This window comes from Mastacembelus armatus, chromosome 18 (assembly GCF_900324485.2).
Source record: "Mastacembelus armatus chromosome 18, fMasArm1.2, whole genome shotgun sequence".
In the NCBI taxonomy this organism is placed as follows: Eukaryota; Metazoa; Chordata; class Actinopteri; order Synbranchiformes; family Mastacembelidae; genus Mastacembelus; species Mastacembelus armatus.
In genome coordinates, this window is record NC_046650.1 from 9,351,059 (window position 1) to 9,369,678 (window position 18,620).

At 40.4% G+C, this 18,620-nt stretch overlaps 1 protein-coding gene across 1 annotated transcript in view; it reads right to left on the reverse strand.

The window, feature by feature from the left end:
• Positions 1–305: 305 nt before the first annotated feature.
• Positions 306–18,620, reverse strand: part of pea15 (proliferation and apoptosis adaptor protein 15) — a 30,625-nt gene continuing 12,310 nt past the window's right edge. Inside the window, exons 2-4 of the mRNA XM_026330212.1 lie at positions 3,501–3,675; positions 3,155–3,310; positions 306–2,732 (exon numbers count right to left, since the gene is read on the reverse strand). Coding sequence (XP_026185997.1) covers positions 2,668–2,732; positions 3,155–3,310; positions 3,501–3,672 — 393 coding nt within the window. The 5' untranslated portion in view covers positions 3,673–3,675 and the 3' untranslated portion in view covers positions 306–2,667. The remainder of the gene's footprint in view (positions 2,733–3,154; positions 3,311–3,500; positions 3,676–18,620) is intronic.

The window sequence follows — 18,620 nt, forward strand, 5'->3', positions numbered from 1 at the left end:
GCACATCCGTCATGCAAAACTCAAGACAAGATTATCTTGTTAGACACCCTGACTTTTCACAATTAAAGAGCTCAGTTCTTTAGATTACAGTGCAGAGTTTTCCTACAGACATAAATGCATAGAATACAAATCAGTCCAACACTACAATATACGGCGAGCAATACAAACAAAACAAAACATAACAAAACAAAAACAGATCACGAAAAACTGCGACCAAAATAAAAGTCAAGTTATTGGCACTGGGGTTGGAGGGGAGCGTGGTGCGAGGGTAAGGAAGGAGAGTGGTAGTGGAGTTGAGATAAATGAAAACTAGTCATATACTAATAGATTTTTTTTTTTTTTTTTTTTTAATCATACAGCTTTGACACAGAGACGGGGGCAGAAATAGACCCACAGACACCAACACTGAAGTCCTTAGCAAATTTCAGAATAAAAGTAGCATCACTCTCTTTAAAAGTGAGAGCCGTTTGGATTAACTTGACGTGCGTGCCGGCATCTGTCGCCGCTCCACACACAGTCTCTCACAGTTCTGAAAAAAAATTTGGGGGGTAAACATGTGTGCTAAGGCTTCATCGCAGGGAAAAAAGAGACACAGTGTTCAAAAGAGCAGTTATTAAAGTTTAGTTTCAACAGTCTTGCTAGCTATTATGTTGGTGCATGGTGGGAATGGCATAGTCAGCAGGTTATGAGCTGTCGTCTGGATTAGAGACCCTTATCACAATCTATGAACAGTTTATTAAAGGACATTACTGATTATCATATGCCTTGTTTTCTTTCCGACAGTTTCTCACTTCTTGCACTTTGATGTGCACATTTTTCTATATATTTCCAGAAGCCACAGTTTGTCTTTCTTTCAAAGAGAAATCATATACAGGTCAGTTGTTTTATATGCAACACATGAAAAAGCGACAGAGGGGTGAAAGAAAGTTTTCCTTATGTCGTTTGTACAGTAAATATAATGTCCGATATTCTCTCAAAATATACTTTTATATCTTCTAGTGTAGTCCAAAGTCGATGTATGTCAGTGCTTTGCAAGTGTTTTTCATCAATTTGTTCACAGAGAGACTGATCAGAAATTTGCCAGTAGAAACGGTGTGTCCTCTATGGGACACACACCGCAGGTCAATATATTATTTCTGTTTTTATCTTCTTATATATATATATATATATATATATATATATATATATATTCTTTGAATATTTACATGTCTAACCAGACTTTTCACACTAACTGGTCTGCACAATGAAAACCTATGGACAGGGAACATCCACGGTATAGAAATAACTCTTAACTTTCCCATCCAAATAGTTTCTCTAAATAACCCTGTTATGACTATCAGGTAAAGGCAAATATTGGCTTTTCTGATCAACTTTAAATAGCTTCTTTTAAAAATTGACTGTGGTTAAAATGATACAATTGTGAGTGAAGGGAATGAATGTCAAGTGTCTAGCTGAGGAACGAGAAACCTTTGAATCTGACCCTTTGAGTTTGACTTAAGCTTTTTTTAGAATTACCTATATAGGGAAAACACTCTTATTTGCTTATCGATGATAGTTTAATGAGATTATTGAAGACTGTATGAAGCTACAGCCAGCAGCAGGTTGGCCTGGTTTATCATGTAGCCTGGAAACGGCTTTTCTGGTGCTGTCCAAAGGTAATGAAGGGAAAAAATGATTCTTTTATGCTGAAGCTAACCCACTGCTAGCTGTAGCTACATATTTAAAGGAGAGGCATGAGTGTGTGGCATCAAAAAGTCAACCTGAACAAATATGCAGTTACACTGTGTCATAGGAGTGAGTCTTATATGTGAAATGTTTAATAGTTTATTAATTTAGTTAATTTATTAATTTATTTAGTATTTTATAAATTGGTTTTGATCCTTGTAAATTATGTTTTTACATGTTTTAGTTGCATTTGATCACCATACATTAATATTAAAGTTATCAGTTTTCACATTTTGGCTATTTTGCGCATTAACGGTGAATTGATAAAACAGGTATTAAGCACTACTGAATTATATTGTCATGGTTATGCTTCAGTGGACATACAATAAGTACACCAGCTTTCTGACTTTTTCAGAATTTCTGAAAAAATAGAACTTTCTGGGTTTTCAAGGCAGGGTTTGTAGTTTTAAACTCTATGAGGGTGGATGTAGTCTTTGTTTTAACTATAACAACCGTGACTGACATGCACACACACATGCACAGAGAGCATCACAGACTGAACACTGTTTATAGATTACACTCATCCTGAACTGACCCACTCAGCGTTTGATCCATGCTAGGCTTTGGCTCTTTCTCTTACTCTCTCTCTCTCTCTCTCTCTCTCTCTCTCCGCTCACGCACACACGCTGTCGGCTCATCTCCAGGTTCCATCTTCTATTGTCTTTGTTTTCCACACAGATTTCCATCTCCCCTCAGCGTGGGAACGGGCTGCATTGCCCTGATCCGATTGGTTGCTTTGTAGGTGGCCACCTGCATGGTTATGTGTGTGCCGCATGTGTTAGTGTAGGGGGTGGGATCGTGGCTAGAGGAGTGTGTGTATGTGTGTGATAGGTGTGAAAGGGTGAGGGAGTGATGGGGCTGGTCAGAAACGGTAGGTCGGTTGATTGGAGTGCCAGGAGTGAAGAAATCAAGGTGCAAAGATCAGGGCGGCAGATCAAAACCTCACACTTTTTTGGGAGGTGGGGCCAACTTGATGATCTCGTCTTCAGAGGGCTGACGGATGATGTCTGTTTGGGGGGAGAGGGTGGAAAAAGAGGGTAGAGAGAAAGTTACAGCCATCACCATCATCTTTGGCTCTGTGTGTTTAAAAAATAGTCAAAGTCGGTCTCCTGGATTATGTAACAATTCAGACAAGTGGAAATTCAACTAAAACCTGGACACCATATGACAGTGTTCATCAATAATCACTAACATTGAATAAAAATAAGAAACGCCAGCAGCTGGTCTGTTGTCAAGCAAAAGATGCCATTAAATGTCACTAGGATGAATGTGATGCTAGGACCAATTGAGTACAATGCATGTTGGGTGTTGTAGGATTTCTCACCTTTCTCCAGTCATAAGACAAATAAAAATGTGTAGTGGTGTGATGAATTATTCCTGCTCCTATTTTGTATTTGTGTACTTTAGAGAATGAGCACAGTGGTGTTACCTTTGTATTTCTTGGCAGAGGGGATGCGTGTGAGCTTGGTGTCGATCTCGTCATCCTCAGAGATCTTGAGCACTGTGGTCCGATACTCGATCACTCTGGTCAGCAGGTCCGGTCGCCGCGAAATCTCGAAGATGTGCTCAATGTACGACAAGTTATCTGCATGGGAGATGTTGTTAGAGCGCCTGCTCATGAAAAAACCTTAGATGAGACTAAGGTTTTTTGGATGTGGTTCAGGGGTCAAATTGGCAAATTGAAATCTTCAGTCAGGAAGTTGGTCAGATGTGCACAAAATTGCTCTGTGATTTACAGTAGAAGGATGAAACTACAGAATATCTGTGCGTCTCACCTTGGGCCAGCTTGTCATTCTTCTCCAGGTAGCTAAACCACTCCTTGGAGGAAGTGATGTTGTTGCTCTGGTCCTCGGGAATGTCCTCCTTGCAGGCAGACTTGAGCTGTTCCAAGTCCTCATTGGTGATGTTTTCAGAAAGATCGCTGAGCAGAGAGCTGTACTCCGCCATGGTCTGGACAGGGGCAGAGAAAACAGAGGAAGGAAAATGGTTAAATAAATGAAAAATAAAACGGATCAAAGGCAGGCAAGAGAAGCAAAATAGGAGAAACAAACAGCAGCTGAAAATATTCTGATGTTGTTGAAATTGTTGATCGCACTGACTTCCAGACTCCACAAAGAAAAGCAGTTGGGGAATTGTTAGCCAATGACAATAGCATACTCTGTCTTTGGAAGTTCATCTGGTGGCAGACTTTGTTTTCAGTAGAAAGCTGAAAGAGGAGACTGACTGAAAAGACCGGACAGAACAAAACGGAGGGAAAGATCTTTTTGTGGCTTAATTAAAAACGTCTTAACAACATCCTGTGCACACATAGAAGGACTTCATTCAGGATTCAGGTTGTGCATTTACTTTCTGAGATTCATTTCAACTGACCTTCAACTACCTGAAATGACTGGCACATTTCTAAGTTTTCTTTTTTGTCAGCTGATCTTACGTCAGGACCAAATGCAGCGATGCACTTATTCTAAGTATCTACTAAACATGGCGCCCAATTCACTGGTGGACATGTTTCTTCCTTATAAACAAAATGGGCACTGTAGTTTGCTCCTGAAAAGGGAAAACAATAAAACATGATGTCTTCAGTGAAATGGGGAAAAAAAACATCAGAATAACATCCACCTCACCTAATACTACATATGTCATATATGTCCTGTTTTTAATGCATTTATATCTGTTTTTAACACTAAGCCCCAATAACTGAATATATATGCTCTGTGATATGTATCACTTCAGACCTCAGCAGATCAGTTCATATGACATCAGGACTTGTTACGATCCCTAAGAAATCAACACTTTCTTTATTCTTTAATTCAGGTGGGCTGATAGGTTTGTGTACTTCAAACTTTTTCACTCATAAGCTTTCCCCAGTTGCATCTTTCCGTGGTACTGTTAGCTCAATAATGTACAGAGATTTTTGCAAGGTTGACCACAAGATAAGGTCCAGTCTGAGGGTATTTGTTACAATCTCGTGGAAAGCTGATTACGTGTCCAAGTGTAGTGGCCTTGAGAGAGACTGATTTTGCACATTCGATTATTCTAGAGCCAATTTCAATAATCCGTCTTCAGTATAAAGTTTGTGCAACCGCAAGTATTTTTAAATGACTAACTTCTGCAAGGATGTACTGTAGAGTATTCAGTATAAAGTCATGTAGGGACTGGAGACCAGGCTAGTGTTCAGGGGTTAGTCTGTCAAAATTGCAGGAATTATACTATCCACAAACACACAAGGTATTTGTCAGTTTATATGTGTGTGTGTGTGTGTGTGGGAGTGTGTGCGTTGGCATCCGAGTTGTTTTTCAGAAGCAGGCAGCCAGTGAGAAAAAGATTAAAAACAGTGAAAGAGAAACAGAAAAACAGACAGTGATTAGGAGGTGCAGGGTGCTCTGTTTAGCTGCGTTAGAAAATGCATCCACAGGCAAACGTCTACATTTCCTGGATGTTGTGCTTGAGGTTGCAGTTCATATCCGAGTTAACATGTCTGGATCAAATTATTCACATTCATCTTCAAACCCAGATAATTGCAGAAATCTGTGCATACATTGCTGCATAGTCACTTTTCTGCAAATTTGCTGAAAAGATTAGTTGCAGATCATTTTTAAGGACAGTTGGTTGCTAATGCCACAGAGGTGCTGATTCTAACAACCTCTCAGCCAATCCAGTGGCTGCCTTAGGATTTCCTGAGACCTGGTTATCCCACTGTGAGTAGTTTAGTAATGTGGAAGTGATTAGGGGTCACCTAAAACACGCTGCAAAATATGCTTCCTGCAACATAACTGTGCATCTAAACACTAATACAGTTCCTTTTTTATGGTTTTCTCAGCCACAAATACTGTAATATCCCCATCTCTGGCATCCATGCAGCTGGCGAGAGAGAGCAGCTCAGTGCAATGCATCATGGGCACTGGCATGAAGCTATGTCTGCCTCTGATCCCCTCAGTTTCAACACGGCTAAACACACTGCACAAAAAGCCCAGAAGAGCTGTGTGATGAGTGCTGTGACCTATATAACAGAACTGCTGTTACCTGCTGCTGCCACCGGAGGGCCCCCATTCACCGTGCAGCATCACATACTGTACGTCAGCTATACTCACTAAAGCATGAGCATCTCACTGTGCAGCAACGCTGTCCTTACTTAGTCATCTAGTCACCTCTTATCTATAAGAAGCAAATATAGCCGAACAGAAGCTTATCATAATTTCCCCCTGAAATTATCTTTGATAGAACCAAGGGTGATTTCAGGACCACTGATTCATTCGACTTTGAAAATCCATCCAAAGTCAAGAGTCTGCGTTGTTTGGCTCGGTTTCTAAGTAAAGTCTTGATATCAGCATGTGATTTATGGAACAAAGCAGAATACCAGAGCAGATATGGTGCTTAATGTGATTGTCCCAGGGGCTGATTTAAGGTCAGATTTGTTTGTCTGTTTTCTATTGGCTAATGGTGGCATTTGGTTTGGTTTGTCTGATCTACAATCACAGCCTCAGGGTGAGACCATAATGATGACAGAGCACGTTTACTCTATATGTGTGTGTGTGTGTGTGTGTGTGTGTGTGTGTGTGTGTGTGTGATTTCAGTCTTAAATGTCACATTCATCTTCTCTCCAGATCTACTTGCTCCAACTCCAGCGACTACAGTAAGGGTCTGCATGGTGTGTGTCTGTGTGTGTCTGTACATGTCTCCTCTCTCCAGCTGCAAGTTTGTGAATCATGCATGTGTCTGTTTACATCGTGCATGTGTTTTTACACATCAACTCATGGGCTTGGGACTTGTGTGTGTGTGATGGAGAGAGTCTGAAAGTATGAGTGTGTGTGTGGAGGGGTCCCTGTGCCTCCTCTCTCGACCCAGGTCGCCCTGCCTGTTCTCTCTATCTCTGTTTAGCACCACAATGGACTGGCGCTGCTTTTGTGTACTTTTAGAGGAGAAGGGAGCAAAAAAACCCCAACAATGGATAGAGTGGCTACATTTGGTGTCCCCTCTCCCACCATGCCCCTCACATTGCTCTCTTTCCCTGCTGCCTTTAACTCTTTCTCAGCCATTAACTAGATGTTTCTAATGAACATGCAGTGTTGCCTATGCAAAACCTAAATAATTCATACTAAAAAGAAATAAAAAAAAACTTAAGTAAACCAATAGAAAATTAATCTATAGCGATTTCCACAATGCATTAAGTTTTGGCCAATGTTTCTATATTGTCAAAAAAATGGTGCTAGTGTCTCATATTTGAGAATTTCCTCCTTTTCTTATTATTGTAAACTGAATATCTTTGTGGTTTTCGGTAATGCTTGGAAATTTGAAGACATCACAACTTCCCAGACCCTAGTGACATATATGCTTCACCATATATTACAGTTAACTAAACAATAAATTGAGTCATCTTATTAATTCTGACAGGCTGTGCCACTAATTATGAGATCAAATAGAAAAACGTAATATCTCACAATTAAAATTTTTTTTTTTCAATGTTACAGTTTTCTATGAACAACACATCTCATTCACGTCTCTTTATTCCATTAACCCTTTGAAGCACCTTCAAAAACAGCTAACGTAAATGTCCCTTCGTCCCAAAAATGGGCAAAGGTGCATCAAAGGGTTAAAGAAGAAAATGTGTCCATGAGTCATCAATGCCATCTCTTCACCAAGTGCAACAATAACTCCTTGTCAGCTTTCTATCAATTCTTGGTAACAAAAGAATGGCACTTAATGAAACCACACGTACTGCAGGGTCATCTATATGGACAAAATGTATAAGTGATCACAGAGAGGATCCAGTGATAGTGTAGTCACGCTGTAAGTGAAAGAGTCTGTGAAATCCCCTCCAACTACTCCCTATGCCCCACACCCCACCCGACTCCCTGGTCTCTGGGACGAGCCTGACACTGCTTCCATACATAGAGACCCACTGTGCTTCACATTCTCATGAACACAAACATGCTTTTGTCTGCTCGTTCCTCTGTCTCCGCTGCCTGTGTGTGTGGAAGTGAAAGAGAGAGAGAGAGAGAGAGAGAGAGAGAGAGCTAGAGCTGTCACTGAAATAATACTTAGTCAAATTCAGCTATATATTAAACTCTTCCCCAGGTCTGAGCAATGAAATGTAGCTTGGAACAAGGAAAAAAGACATGAGCAAAGTAGAAAATGAACATAGGGAAAACAAACATACTACTACAAGTATGGGCTTTGGTATTATACAGATATTATTTAGGCAAGTAAAGGCTGCATAGTACTGAAGGTGTGTTGGGTTAAATATAGAAGCTTGATAGTGACAAAACATTTGGCTGAGCAGTAGCAGGTGGTTCTGCTTTATGAGTCTTTACCATTTACCAGCACCTTTATATTCCCACTCTGTGTTTTCAGTCTTTATGCTAATCTAATCCAATTGAAGATATAGGTTTACTTATCCCCACTTGAAAGTTTTTAAAAATAAACCTCTAAATATCTTATTTCAATGTTTTTCTTCATAGTGTTTATAGCTTCAGTTATCTTTGCCCTCTTTCAGTAATGTTACTATTGAACATCCATAGATTTCATGGTGTGAAATGGTTGCACGGAGTCTGGGGAGCTCCTCCTCCACTCCGTGACTAAACTGTTAACCCCCCCGTCACCACCTCCACCACTACATCCACTATCGTCTGCTTTACATTGTGCATACTGGCTGATATCCATCCAAGAAAGATCCACTGTTCTCCCTGTGTTTTTCTTTGTCTCTCCTATTTTTGCTTTTATTTTTCCTCCATTTTTTCTTTATTTTTTTCTTCATTCTGTCTTTATATCTGTCTGGTTAAATGACAGCAATTTTACAGATGTGCAACATCATGCACATAGTGAAAGCAGATGCACATGATTTGTGCCATTGTTGATCCATATTTTCTCTATGATTGTGGTCTAGAGGCAAACAGATATGCTATCAGGTACTAATCTGAAGAATCCCCTCAGAGATCAGATCTAATATTTTATTTTCTGTTATATCCCTGATATTTCACTCTTACCTTTCCATTTCCAATTACACTGACTCCTCAGCCTTCTGAGTGCGTCCACACAGAGACATATAATATATACATATACTTTTCCAACATCTACCAAAACTCCCTTCACACCAATGACGTTGCCATGGAGACCACGCCTGGCTTTGCCTTTAGGCCTGGAGTCTGTTACCTAGCGACAGGGCAGAGACCCCTCCTCTTCCCCTCCTCACCTCGCACCCTCCCCACCCATTTTCAGAATAAAAGCCCTCACTAGGATGATTGACATGCAAAATAACAGCATATTCAAACCAATCTAAACGTGTGCACAAGTTGTGTAAAGTCATATGTTAAAACGTTTTTAGTCTGTCTACAACACTGAAACACTTCTTTGTGTTATTTGCATGATAGTTCAATATATGCAACATGATGGTAAAATCTACATGTGTACATATTGTATGAGTGAGCACACAGTGACAATATGAGGGTGTTCTCCGCAACGCCTGCGTTTTAATCAGATCAATAAACAGAAACACGCTCTCCCTCCTTCAAACACAAACACACAGAGTGCTGGCCAACTGTGCTGGACTTCAGCACGGAGACAAGCCTCTAGATTTCACCATGGCAACCAAACCACCAGGGTAGCAGCTCAAAAATCTCTCTACAATACAATATATCCAGATTGTTTTCTCTATATCCCTCTTCCCTCTTTAACCATCTCTTCTCCTCTATCCTTCCTTTGCCACACATATTGTCTTTTTTTGCAGTTAGTCTTCATACATTTTCCTCTTCCAGACATAAAGTGGTATTGCATAGGCAAATATTGCATATGCTAAAGCATCAAAATAAATGTGGTGAAGACTGATATTACACACTTTCTATTGCTTCAGATTCTTTCTTTTGGTGCTCCCATCTGTCCTGTTCCTTCATGTTTTTCTCAGGGAAGCAGATTGTGCAAGCAGCCAGTCTATATCGCCTTCATTATATCTCTCATTAAATACACCCTGACCTTTCAGAACCTCCTGTCCTCTCTTTCTTTCTCTCTCAGCATATTTTATTTCACTCAGTTGTTGATAAGTGGCAGAGAGTCGGAGTCCTACCCACTCTCCATCTTAAAATTTCCCACAAACTTCACCTTGACTTTACAAAAATTTGTTTGGCTCTCAATTTATGGCAATGCCTATTTTGAAACAGCAAAGCTGTCATCCCAAAATTAAAGGAAAAAAGTTAATGTCCTTACCTAACATAATGTTTTTCTAATTCACTGTTACTTGAAAATGTACCACAGTGCCTTTCTCTCTGTTGATCCCTCTCATCATCTCTCTTTTTCCTGTATCTCTCTGTCTCACTGCAGTAAACTGTCTCCCTCTCTCTGTGGGTATATCTCCAGCCTTGCAGGAGCAGTGGGAGATGAGGGATCAGAGTGGGAGGCTGAAGAGCCCACAGTTATGGGTTGTAGCAAATGTCCGCCTCCAAAATATACCTGTCGGGTCAGAAGTCTCTGCTACCAAAGCACAGATATAATTTTGCATCCCTGGGTGTGTAAGTAATTGTCTTTCAGTTCAAGTGTTTCACTTCAACCCACATGCACTGCTTTTCTGTTTTCTTGTTATATATATTTATGCTCACTCATTATGAAACTGAAAAATATTGTCATATTATAAGTCAAAAATATAAGTTGAAATAAATGTGAATGAGACTGGAGTAGTTGTTTCTGGTGGTAATTTCAGCTATATATGTAAATATGTGGCCTTCTGTTGCTATTGGACTGCTGTTGACTGCAGCAGAATTTTATTTATTGCTATTAGAGCAGTTAAACTGATCCAAAACAGTAGTTGGTGACTACAAAAGTTCACTTTATCAACTTATTATGAGTTTAAGCCATATATCTCATGATCTGAGGACAAACAGTTTCAATGCTGCAAAGCACAGCTCTTTACAAAGAACTGCTTGTGCTATGCTGGTTATCTCCCTGGCCCAGCGGTAGTTTCGTGCTTTGGGTTAAATACTAGGTTTGATTGCAGTGAGCAATTCTAGATGTAGTAATAAAAAGGCATTTTTGTACAGATGCTATTCTGTTTTTACAGCAGTACTGTGCTGAATGCAGTTGCTTGCTGTGTTGGCAGCTAATTTAAAAAAAAACAAAAAACTGTGTTAAATATTTCTGTTTTTATCATATCTGCTTTTGCCTTACTCCTGATGTTATCATGGCCAGTGGCAAGATTCTCTCACAAACAGACTTACTGTAAATTCCTTATTCAGAAGTTTCTTAAAGGAATCATGCCACAGGGTTCCCTCAAGCTTATAATGATAAATTGTTATTGTGAGTTGACATGTAATCATTAAATAAAAAAATAGCTATATATACTGCTACTACTACTAAAACTAATAATTGTTTTCCCAAGATCTGAACCAAACCAAAGCTTTCCTGTAGTCTGGAATTTAGTCTCAGCCACTGCTTTTTGAATTGAAGAGTTGCTTTCCTCTTGAGATGAGGTTTTCCTGTATAAGCATAACTGAACTCATACTATGCTGTTAGTTTATAGTGATGACGCCTCTTTTGGAGCAGTTAAAGATAATATATTTCACAAGTCCCTGCTCTATTAGTTGTTTCACATCTAAGAAAGAAGGAATCCAGAGACTTTAATGTCCACTATTAAACCAGTGAATGAACAGAAGCTTGATGATGCTTCGGGACATCCCGAAGACTGCACAATCTGACTCTCAAGCAATAGTTGGACATAAAGACATTGATCTGTTCTTAATGCCACCTGCCTCCCTGGAAGTTTCTTGTCCAATAGCAAACAAAACTGTCGCCTCCTGCAGAAGGCGACTGAGGAACATGAAACCCTGTCCAGGGTTCGACAAGCCTTCACTGTATTTTGCCATGTAACAGCTTTATATGCAGCTATTACGATGCTGCGTCCTGGTACAGTATGACACCATGTGGTCTGTTAAGACTGGTTAAGTCTGATGGGACTGCTCCTTTTTCACATCCATCTGTTAATAGCTGATATGAAAACCCATGGAGTTAAAGTGGATTGAATTTTGTTAAGAAGTCTTCAGAGTAACAGTTTTTAAAACTACTCAATGCAGAAAAAAAAACATATTTTTATTGATGAATTAATATGTGTAGCTTTTTCATGTCGTAGTTCTTTGAAGTGCAGCTACTTTCATATAATGTTGTGTAGTTTTATAACAAAGCATTATATTTTGTCTGTCATGTTTCGCTTGAAAAATCTTAACCTGTAAAATAACTAACTCAAATGAAAGTAGTGCAGTACAAGTATGAAATGCTTTAAAATGGAACTGCTAGTTGGTACGTGTAGTTGTACTTTAAAGTAGAGCCCTTGAATAAATATGTTTCGATTCCATCATTTAAATATATAGCTCAGGTAATGCACTTTCAAGGCCAGAAAATATAATTTTGCTAACAGGATCTATATTAATAACATCCCAAAATATGAAATGGATTCACTAATGGACGTATTATGATTTATTCATACTAGTGATGAGCTAACAGTTGAGTTAGTCCAGTGAACTCACTCAGGCTTTTGCTATTAACAGCAGATGTTCCATTTTCCAAAATGTGAGTTTAAGCGAGGTGGTTGTTTTTTTAAAAAAAAAAAAAAAAAAAAAAAAGGAGATTTTGTCGCTTGTACAAAATGTGTTTTTTTTTTTTTCACCACAATCTGGTACACTCTTTTACAAATGCTCACAACTCAAACTAAACACACACTCATTCCAGCAAAAGGTCAAACACAGTGCTCTAAGGTTGTGCCATCTGGCCCCTCTCTACATCCACATCTCAACTAATGGATCTTCTTTCTTTCTCTTTGTCTCAGTTTTTCTCTTCATCATCACCACCCTGTGGTTATTTTTCACTTTCATTCTTCGTAACTCCTCTTTTAAGCCTCCTGGTGCTCTTTATCATACAGAGGGCAGACTTTGAAGTCATCATCACAGCAGCATCTTGCTGCTGGGAACCATTAGAATTGATTTCTGACCATTAATCTTACTTTGATGTCTCTCTCGCTGAGAACATTGCTTGCGTACGCTCGCCAAGTAAAGCACCTTGTGTAACACCATCACTGTCTTATCCGTCCTTCAAGTGCCTTGTTCAGTTGTTCCGTCCTCATCCTCTTTCTCTACAACCCGTGCTGCTGTTTCTCACTCGGATGCCTGTTTGTTTTTGCATGAAGAGATTCCCTGCCCTTTACTACCACACCACAAGCCTGCACAGTGACAAAAGGCATGTTGGACAGAGTGATGCTGTGCACAGGATTATGGGATGAGAGGGGAGAAAAGAGGGATGAGAAGGGGGTTGATGATGGACAGGGAAGGGACAGAGAGAAAACAGTCAGCCCTTTTTCTTACAGACGGCCTCGTGTCCAATGAGGCAGCGAGTACTGCCAGCTCTTATCAGTTCAAAAGCCCAGAGCGAGGGAGAGCGGGAGAGAGAAGGAGAGGAATGGAGGAAAAAAGAGAAAGCGCTAATCTGGAGAGAAGCAGAGAAGTGCCGGAGAATATAGGCCACTGGCCCATTTTTCATTGAGGAGAAAAGAAGATTTGTGAAGTGTAAAAATAGCGCTGTTATTTCAAATATCCTAATCTTTTTTTAAAACAATCCATCAGTTTGTGTTTCTCTTTTTTAGCCATCCTTTTCTCTCGTATTTGATTTGTCTTCCTCTGGGCATCGCGACAAAGCGTTTTTTCCAAAATGATTTACATTTGTGACATTTACTAATATACATCTATTTTACTTTATTCTATTACATTTTGTGTTTCCTCTATCTTGCTATCTTAAAGCTTTGGTGTGAAAGCTGCGTTTTTTTTAATTGATTGACAGCCATTAGCTCCTACCCATGACTTTGGCCTTTTCTGATTGGCTAGAAGGGTGAGGCTCACTCAGAAACCGCTGCCAGGCTGTTCAATGAATCTCATACTTTTAACAGCACAGTGAGCATGGACATATGTCAATATAAATAGTACAAAAAAGTGACATACTGTAGCTTTTATGTATTCACAACTAAATGCATTTACTCTACTGCACTATATGTTGATATTTTCCTCCCTCTTAAGGAGGGGTTTGTGTAGACTGATCCAAAGTTTGATCCTCCCAAGTGACACACAAACTCAGAAACGCACAACACACTCACACAGTGTGGATATGGCCTGCATTCAGATACCCCTTATGTTTTGACACAAGGCTGTAAAGGTCACCAACAGAGAGGAAGACAAAAACACCACAGGAGACTTACAGATACTAGGAATTAATCCCAAATGTGAGAATGTGAGTGTGAATGCATGTTCAAGAATGAACAAATGCTGCATCTGTTGGCTGGTGGAGTAAAACATGCTGTTCTGTGCTGTAGAGGGACTGACTGATTAGATAAACCAGATTGATGCACATTCCTGTCTGAGCAAACAAAACAAAGGCAAAGATTGCCTTAAAAGCATTTTCACCTGTCTTTCCTCTGTGATTCATCACCAAACAAGAAAACTAATGGATAAAATTAGGATTATAGTGTTGCATTTGTTCCAAATTTAACATGAAAATGCATTTGATCTTTTAAGAGCTTAGATGGATGAGAAAACAAGATATTTCAAGAAGCTGCAGAGAGTGTGTTGCGTGCCATGGAGACCTGGCTGTGACTGACTAGCCAAGGCTTTACTTCCTGCTGTCACCATGGACACACTTCCTGGCCCCGAGTTTAAGGCAGCGGAAAAAACAGTAGCTGCCAAGGGAGGGAGAGACAGACAGAAAAGGAGAGTGTGAGAAGACAGAGAATGGTGAAAGAGGGAGAGCAGAAGGGATGGAGAGAGGGAACACAAGGGGGAAAAAGCAGCAGCTGGACACACCATCAGAATTAAAACTGAAGCTAATCCCTTCTGCTTCGTTCAACACTACCATATTCATCACTTTCCAACTCTCCCCCCAAGCAGTCGCCTTTTTGGAGAGACATTGTGCATACGATGACTCTCATTTGTCAAACTGTGCAGGTACAGAAGATGCTTCAGGCTGAAACTTAGGAGTTGGGACTTCATTGACAACATACTAACAGTATTTGTATGAGTATAGATGAAATAAGGATGAGAGATCTATGTATAGATATAAAGCATTAATTTGGCTTGGCAGAACTGTAGTCAGGTTATAACCTGAACGTATTGTGACATATTTACATGTCGCAACACGTTCATGAAAATCTGCAGACTGGAGCTCATAGCATTAGTTTCATACAGACTGGAGCTCATAGCATTAGTTTCATACAGACTGGAGCTCATAGCATTAGTTTCATACAGACTGGAGCTCATAGCATTAGTTTCATACAGACTGGAGCTCATAGCATTAGTTTCATACAGGACAGCCTGTACATGAAATTTTGAGCCTTTTTGTTGCCTTTTTAGCTTTTTCTATTGCAGCTGATGCTGTGAATACTCCCCGTCTGGTCTCTGTCTGTACAATGGATCATAATGTCTTTAACTTCATGCATGAATACTGTATAAATATGAACAGCTGCATGTGCCACACGCAAGTGAATGAATACTCCGGTGTGAGCGCGAGACAGAAAAAAGCTAGAAAAGAGTGAATTACTCCGTCTCCTGTCCCTGGAGCTGTTTTCTGCTTAATCTAAAATCTAAATGGCAAAGGGTTCATCGTGGCTGCAGGAAAAGACCAGATGGCCATGACTAAAACCAGAGAGACACACAGTGACAGAGAGAGAGACCAGATGTGGTGTGTGTAGATTCATGGAGGGATGCAGGCTGCTAGGAAGGAAGGAGATGATGGTAAATGGGTTAGAGCATGTGCAGACATACCAGGAGTGAGTTATTGAGCACCCACTTAAACAGACACACACACACAGGTACATGTACGGCCCTCTGTACTTCCTCTAATCAAAGCAAAGCACTGTTTATTCTGGGACTAACCTCATGACTCGGTGACCCTGCAGAGACAGCGGTCAGGCCGAACGAGACGACAGAGTGCAGTCACGCAATGCACCTCCATGATGCTGGACCGCTGTCAGGTCTAATTCTCTAATCCATTAAAATCCTACTTCCATGCGGCTAAGCTACTGTAAGTCAGTCAGTAACTTTCAGCACCTGGTAAGTCGGCACAATCAACAGTCCTTACAAGCTGTTTATGCTTCAGAGTAGTTTTAAGCTGCTGCTGTGGCTGTTAGTCAAGTCCTGTCCTTTTGTTTTGATGTTGACTGTGAAGCACCTTTATTCAACAGAGCTCCAAAATGGAAAAGTCAAATAATTTCAGTGACTAAAGGACTTTCACGTCTAGAGAAATTTAGTATAAAAAAAGACTCAAGGTCCACTTATTAGGTTTTTGCAGAGCTTTCAACTATATCATGCTGTCCTCCTCAGATGGAGTTTGCTCTGTTATGGAGATTTTAATGGAGTTGAGAGTGAGTGTACTGGCAGATCTACCTTCGAGCACTTTGTCATATACAGTACTGTAGCATATATTGTAGATGTAGCACTGATAGCAATGTATATGAAGGACATGGTGGTAAACAAAGCTTTTTGCTGTGTTGGTGGGTAGGAAGGCTGTATTTTGTATTTGAACTCTTGAGTTTGCTCCTCTCTCGCCCATTTTTCACATCTTGTTTTCCTTAAACATGACAGAATCTGGCATTTGTACTGGTTACTTTCACTCATTCCCTCAAGAATTGTTTTGAATAAAGTGTCACATGGTGTCGGAGGAGCTTTGGGTCTTATTTTACTGTTTCATGAAAATGCTTGAAACAAGTAAATGGGCTGGAAATAAGTAGAGTCATCTCACCTCGCTGCCTAATGAGAATTTGAGGCTGAATACATGATTAAATGAATGTTTAAATATACAGTTACCATTGAAATGCATCAGTCACGACTCTGAATAATCCTGACTTTCATGCTCTCTGACAGTTTATGTTCGCAACAGCAGACAGAAATGCTGTGGTGTGTCACAGCAGTGGTGGTAGACAGCAGACATGGAAAATCATGAAAATGTATTTGTGTCGTCGATGCTTCATTAGCGTTTGGGCTTTATGGAAGATAAAAATATCTTTTGCCTCTGGGAGGAGAAAGGATGAGGAGGGGAGGGGCTGAGAGTGTGTGCCTGAATGTGTGCGGAGATGAAATGAGGATGCTTGAGTTTTTTGTGTGTGTGCGTGCGTGTGTGTGAATGTATGTTTGTGTGTTTGTGCACGAGCGAGACTGCGACTGGCGCCGTCATTTTGAGCAAAACTTTCAAGCAAAATGTGACAAAAAGTGCAAATCACGAGCTGACGTCAGCCTCTCCAGACATCCTGCTGTGAAGTCAAGTCAAAAATATCTCGCCTCCTTCACCCCGTAGCTCATCCTCACATCTCCCCCCTGCTCCTTCACTGCAGGCTCTTCTAGGCACGTATGCAGCAGTGCATGAAAACCTGTGAACTACAGTTGACGGGTCCAAAAAATAACAAGCGAAAAATGAAGCGGTAGTTGAAAATTCATCCAGCAGCATTATTACCACAGACAGCGACATACTCCATTACTGACACACCTTTCCGACCTGTTCTGACAATAAATGATAGACTAAATTGAGTGCCATTATACCAGATTGCACTCATTTGGGATCTGTTTCACTGAGACCTGTGAAAAAATTATAGTGTAGTTAGATTTTTAACTAGCTGTCATGTCTAAAATAGGCAGATGAGCTGATATAGTGCTGGATACCTGAAAAAAAAAATACACTCGTCAAAATTCAAAACCTCACCCACATTACGCCAAACTCAGCCAGCACAAAGACAGACAGGTGGGCAACTCAAATAGTAAAAACCAGTCGTGGGCCAAAAACATTCAGGCTGTAGAGAAACACCGTCAGAGGTTTTGCTTGGTTGTTGAGACAGGAGTCTGGCTGGTTTCTTATGATCAGCTGGTGACGTGCCTAACTGTGTTTACAAGGATATGTGAGGGGGGAGAAGGAGGGATGAGACGTGGGAGTGTTCAACTCAAACAGCCTGTTGTAAGTTCTGCTTTTAGTGGGCTCCTACTTGTGTCCAAGACACGTTTACAACCAGTCTCCTAGTGAGAAGATGACAGCCAGATGGCTGAGCAGTCGCTGTAATGGAATTTCCTCAAGGGGTTAAAGTTGACAGAGAGAGTTTATCATGTGAAGAAGAAAGAGCTAATACTGCTGTAAGTCTGTGTCTTTTCTTTTGTTTGAGGAGAAAAAGACATGTAGCACTTGAAGTGACGTCAGCCCAGGCGAGGGCTGCAGACAAATATCACACACACACACACACACACACACACACACCTACCTCTCTCTCCTTCTTCTCGCACATCCTCACAGTCTCCGACACCTTTCTTCACTGTCCACCCCCACCACCTCCTCGTCTTGTTCTTCCTCCATTCAGCCCCCGAACATCTCCACCACCTCCATCCTTCCTTCTCATTGCATTTATTGTTTTCCCGTCACGCTGCTCACATAATCCCTCACATTCTATTTTTTCCCTCTTTCCTGAGACTCTTCCAGCATTTTCCAATATGCTGTGTGTGAATTAGATCTTCTGCACCATTTTTCACTTGTGTAATCCACCTTTATGGCTATTAACAGATATATTTATTGTGCTGCTACAGGAAAGGATCATTTCCGGTTCCAGTCCCTGTCATCACCTGCTGAGGAGTTTTCTTTCAGTCGGCAGACCTCAACTAGTTTGACACTTTGGTAAATATATATATATATATATATTTATTATTATTTTTTAACTTTCGTGAAGAGAGTAATACAAACAATACAGATAAACAATAAATATATGGTAATCAACAACCAGTTACTTCAGTCTAGCTATCCTGGCTCTGTCCACAGGCATTATATTTTGTTTGCCTGATCCCAAAAAAAAAAACCAGTTTTAAGAAGCCTGCTGTGTCTTAAGAGGAGGGCGTGTGCTGAAGTACTTGTTAGCT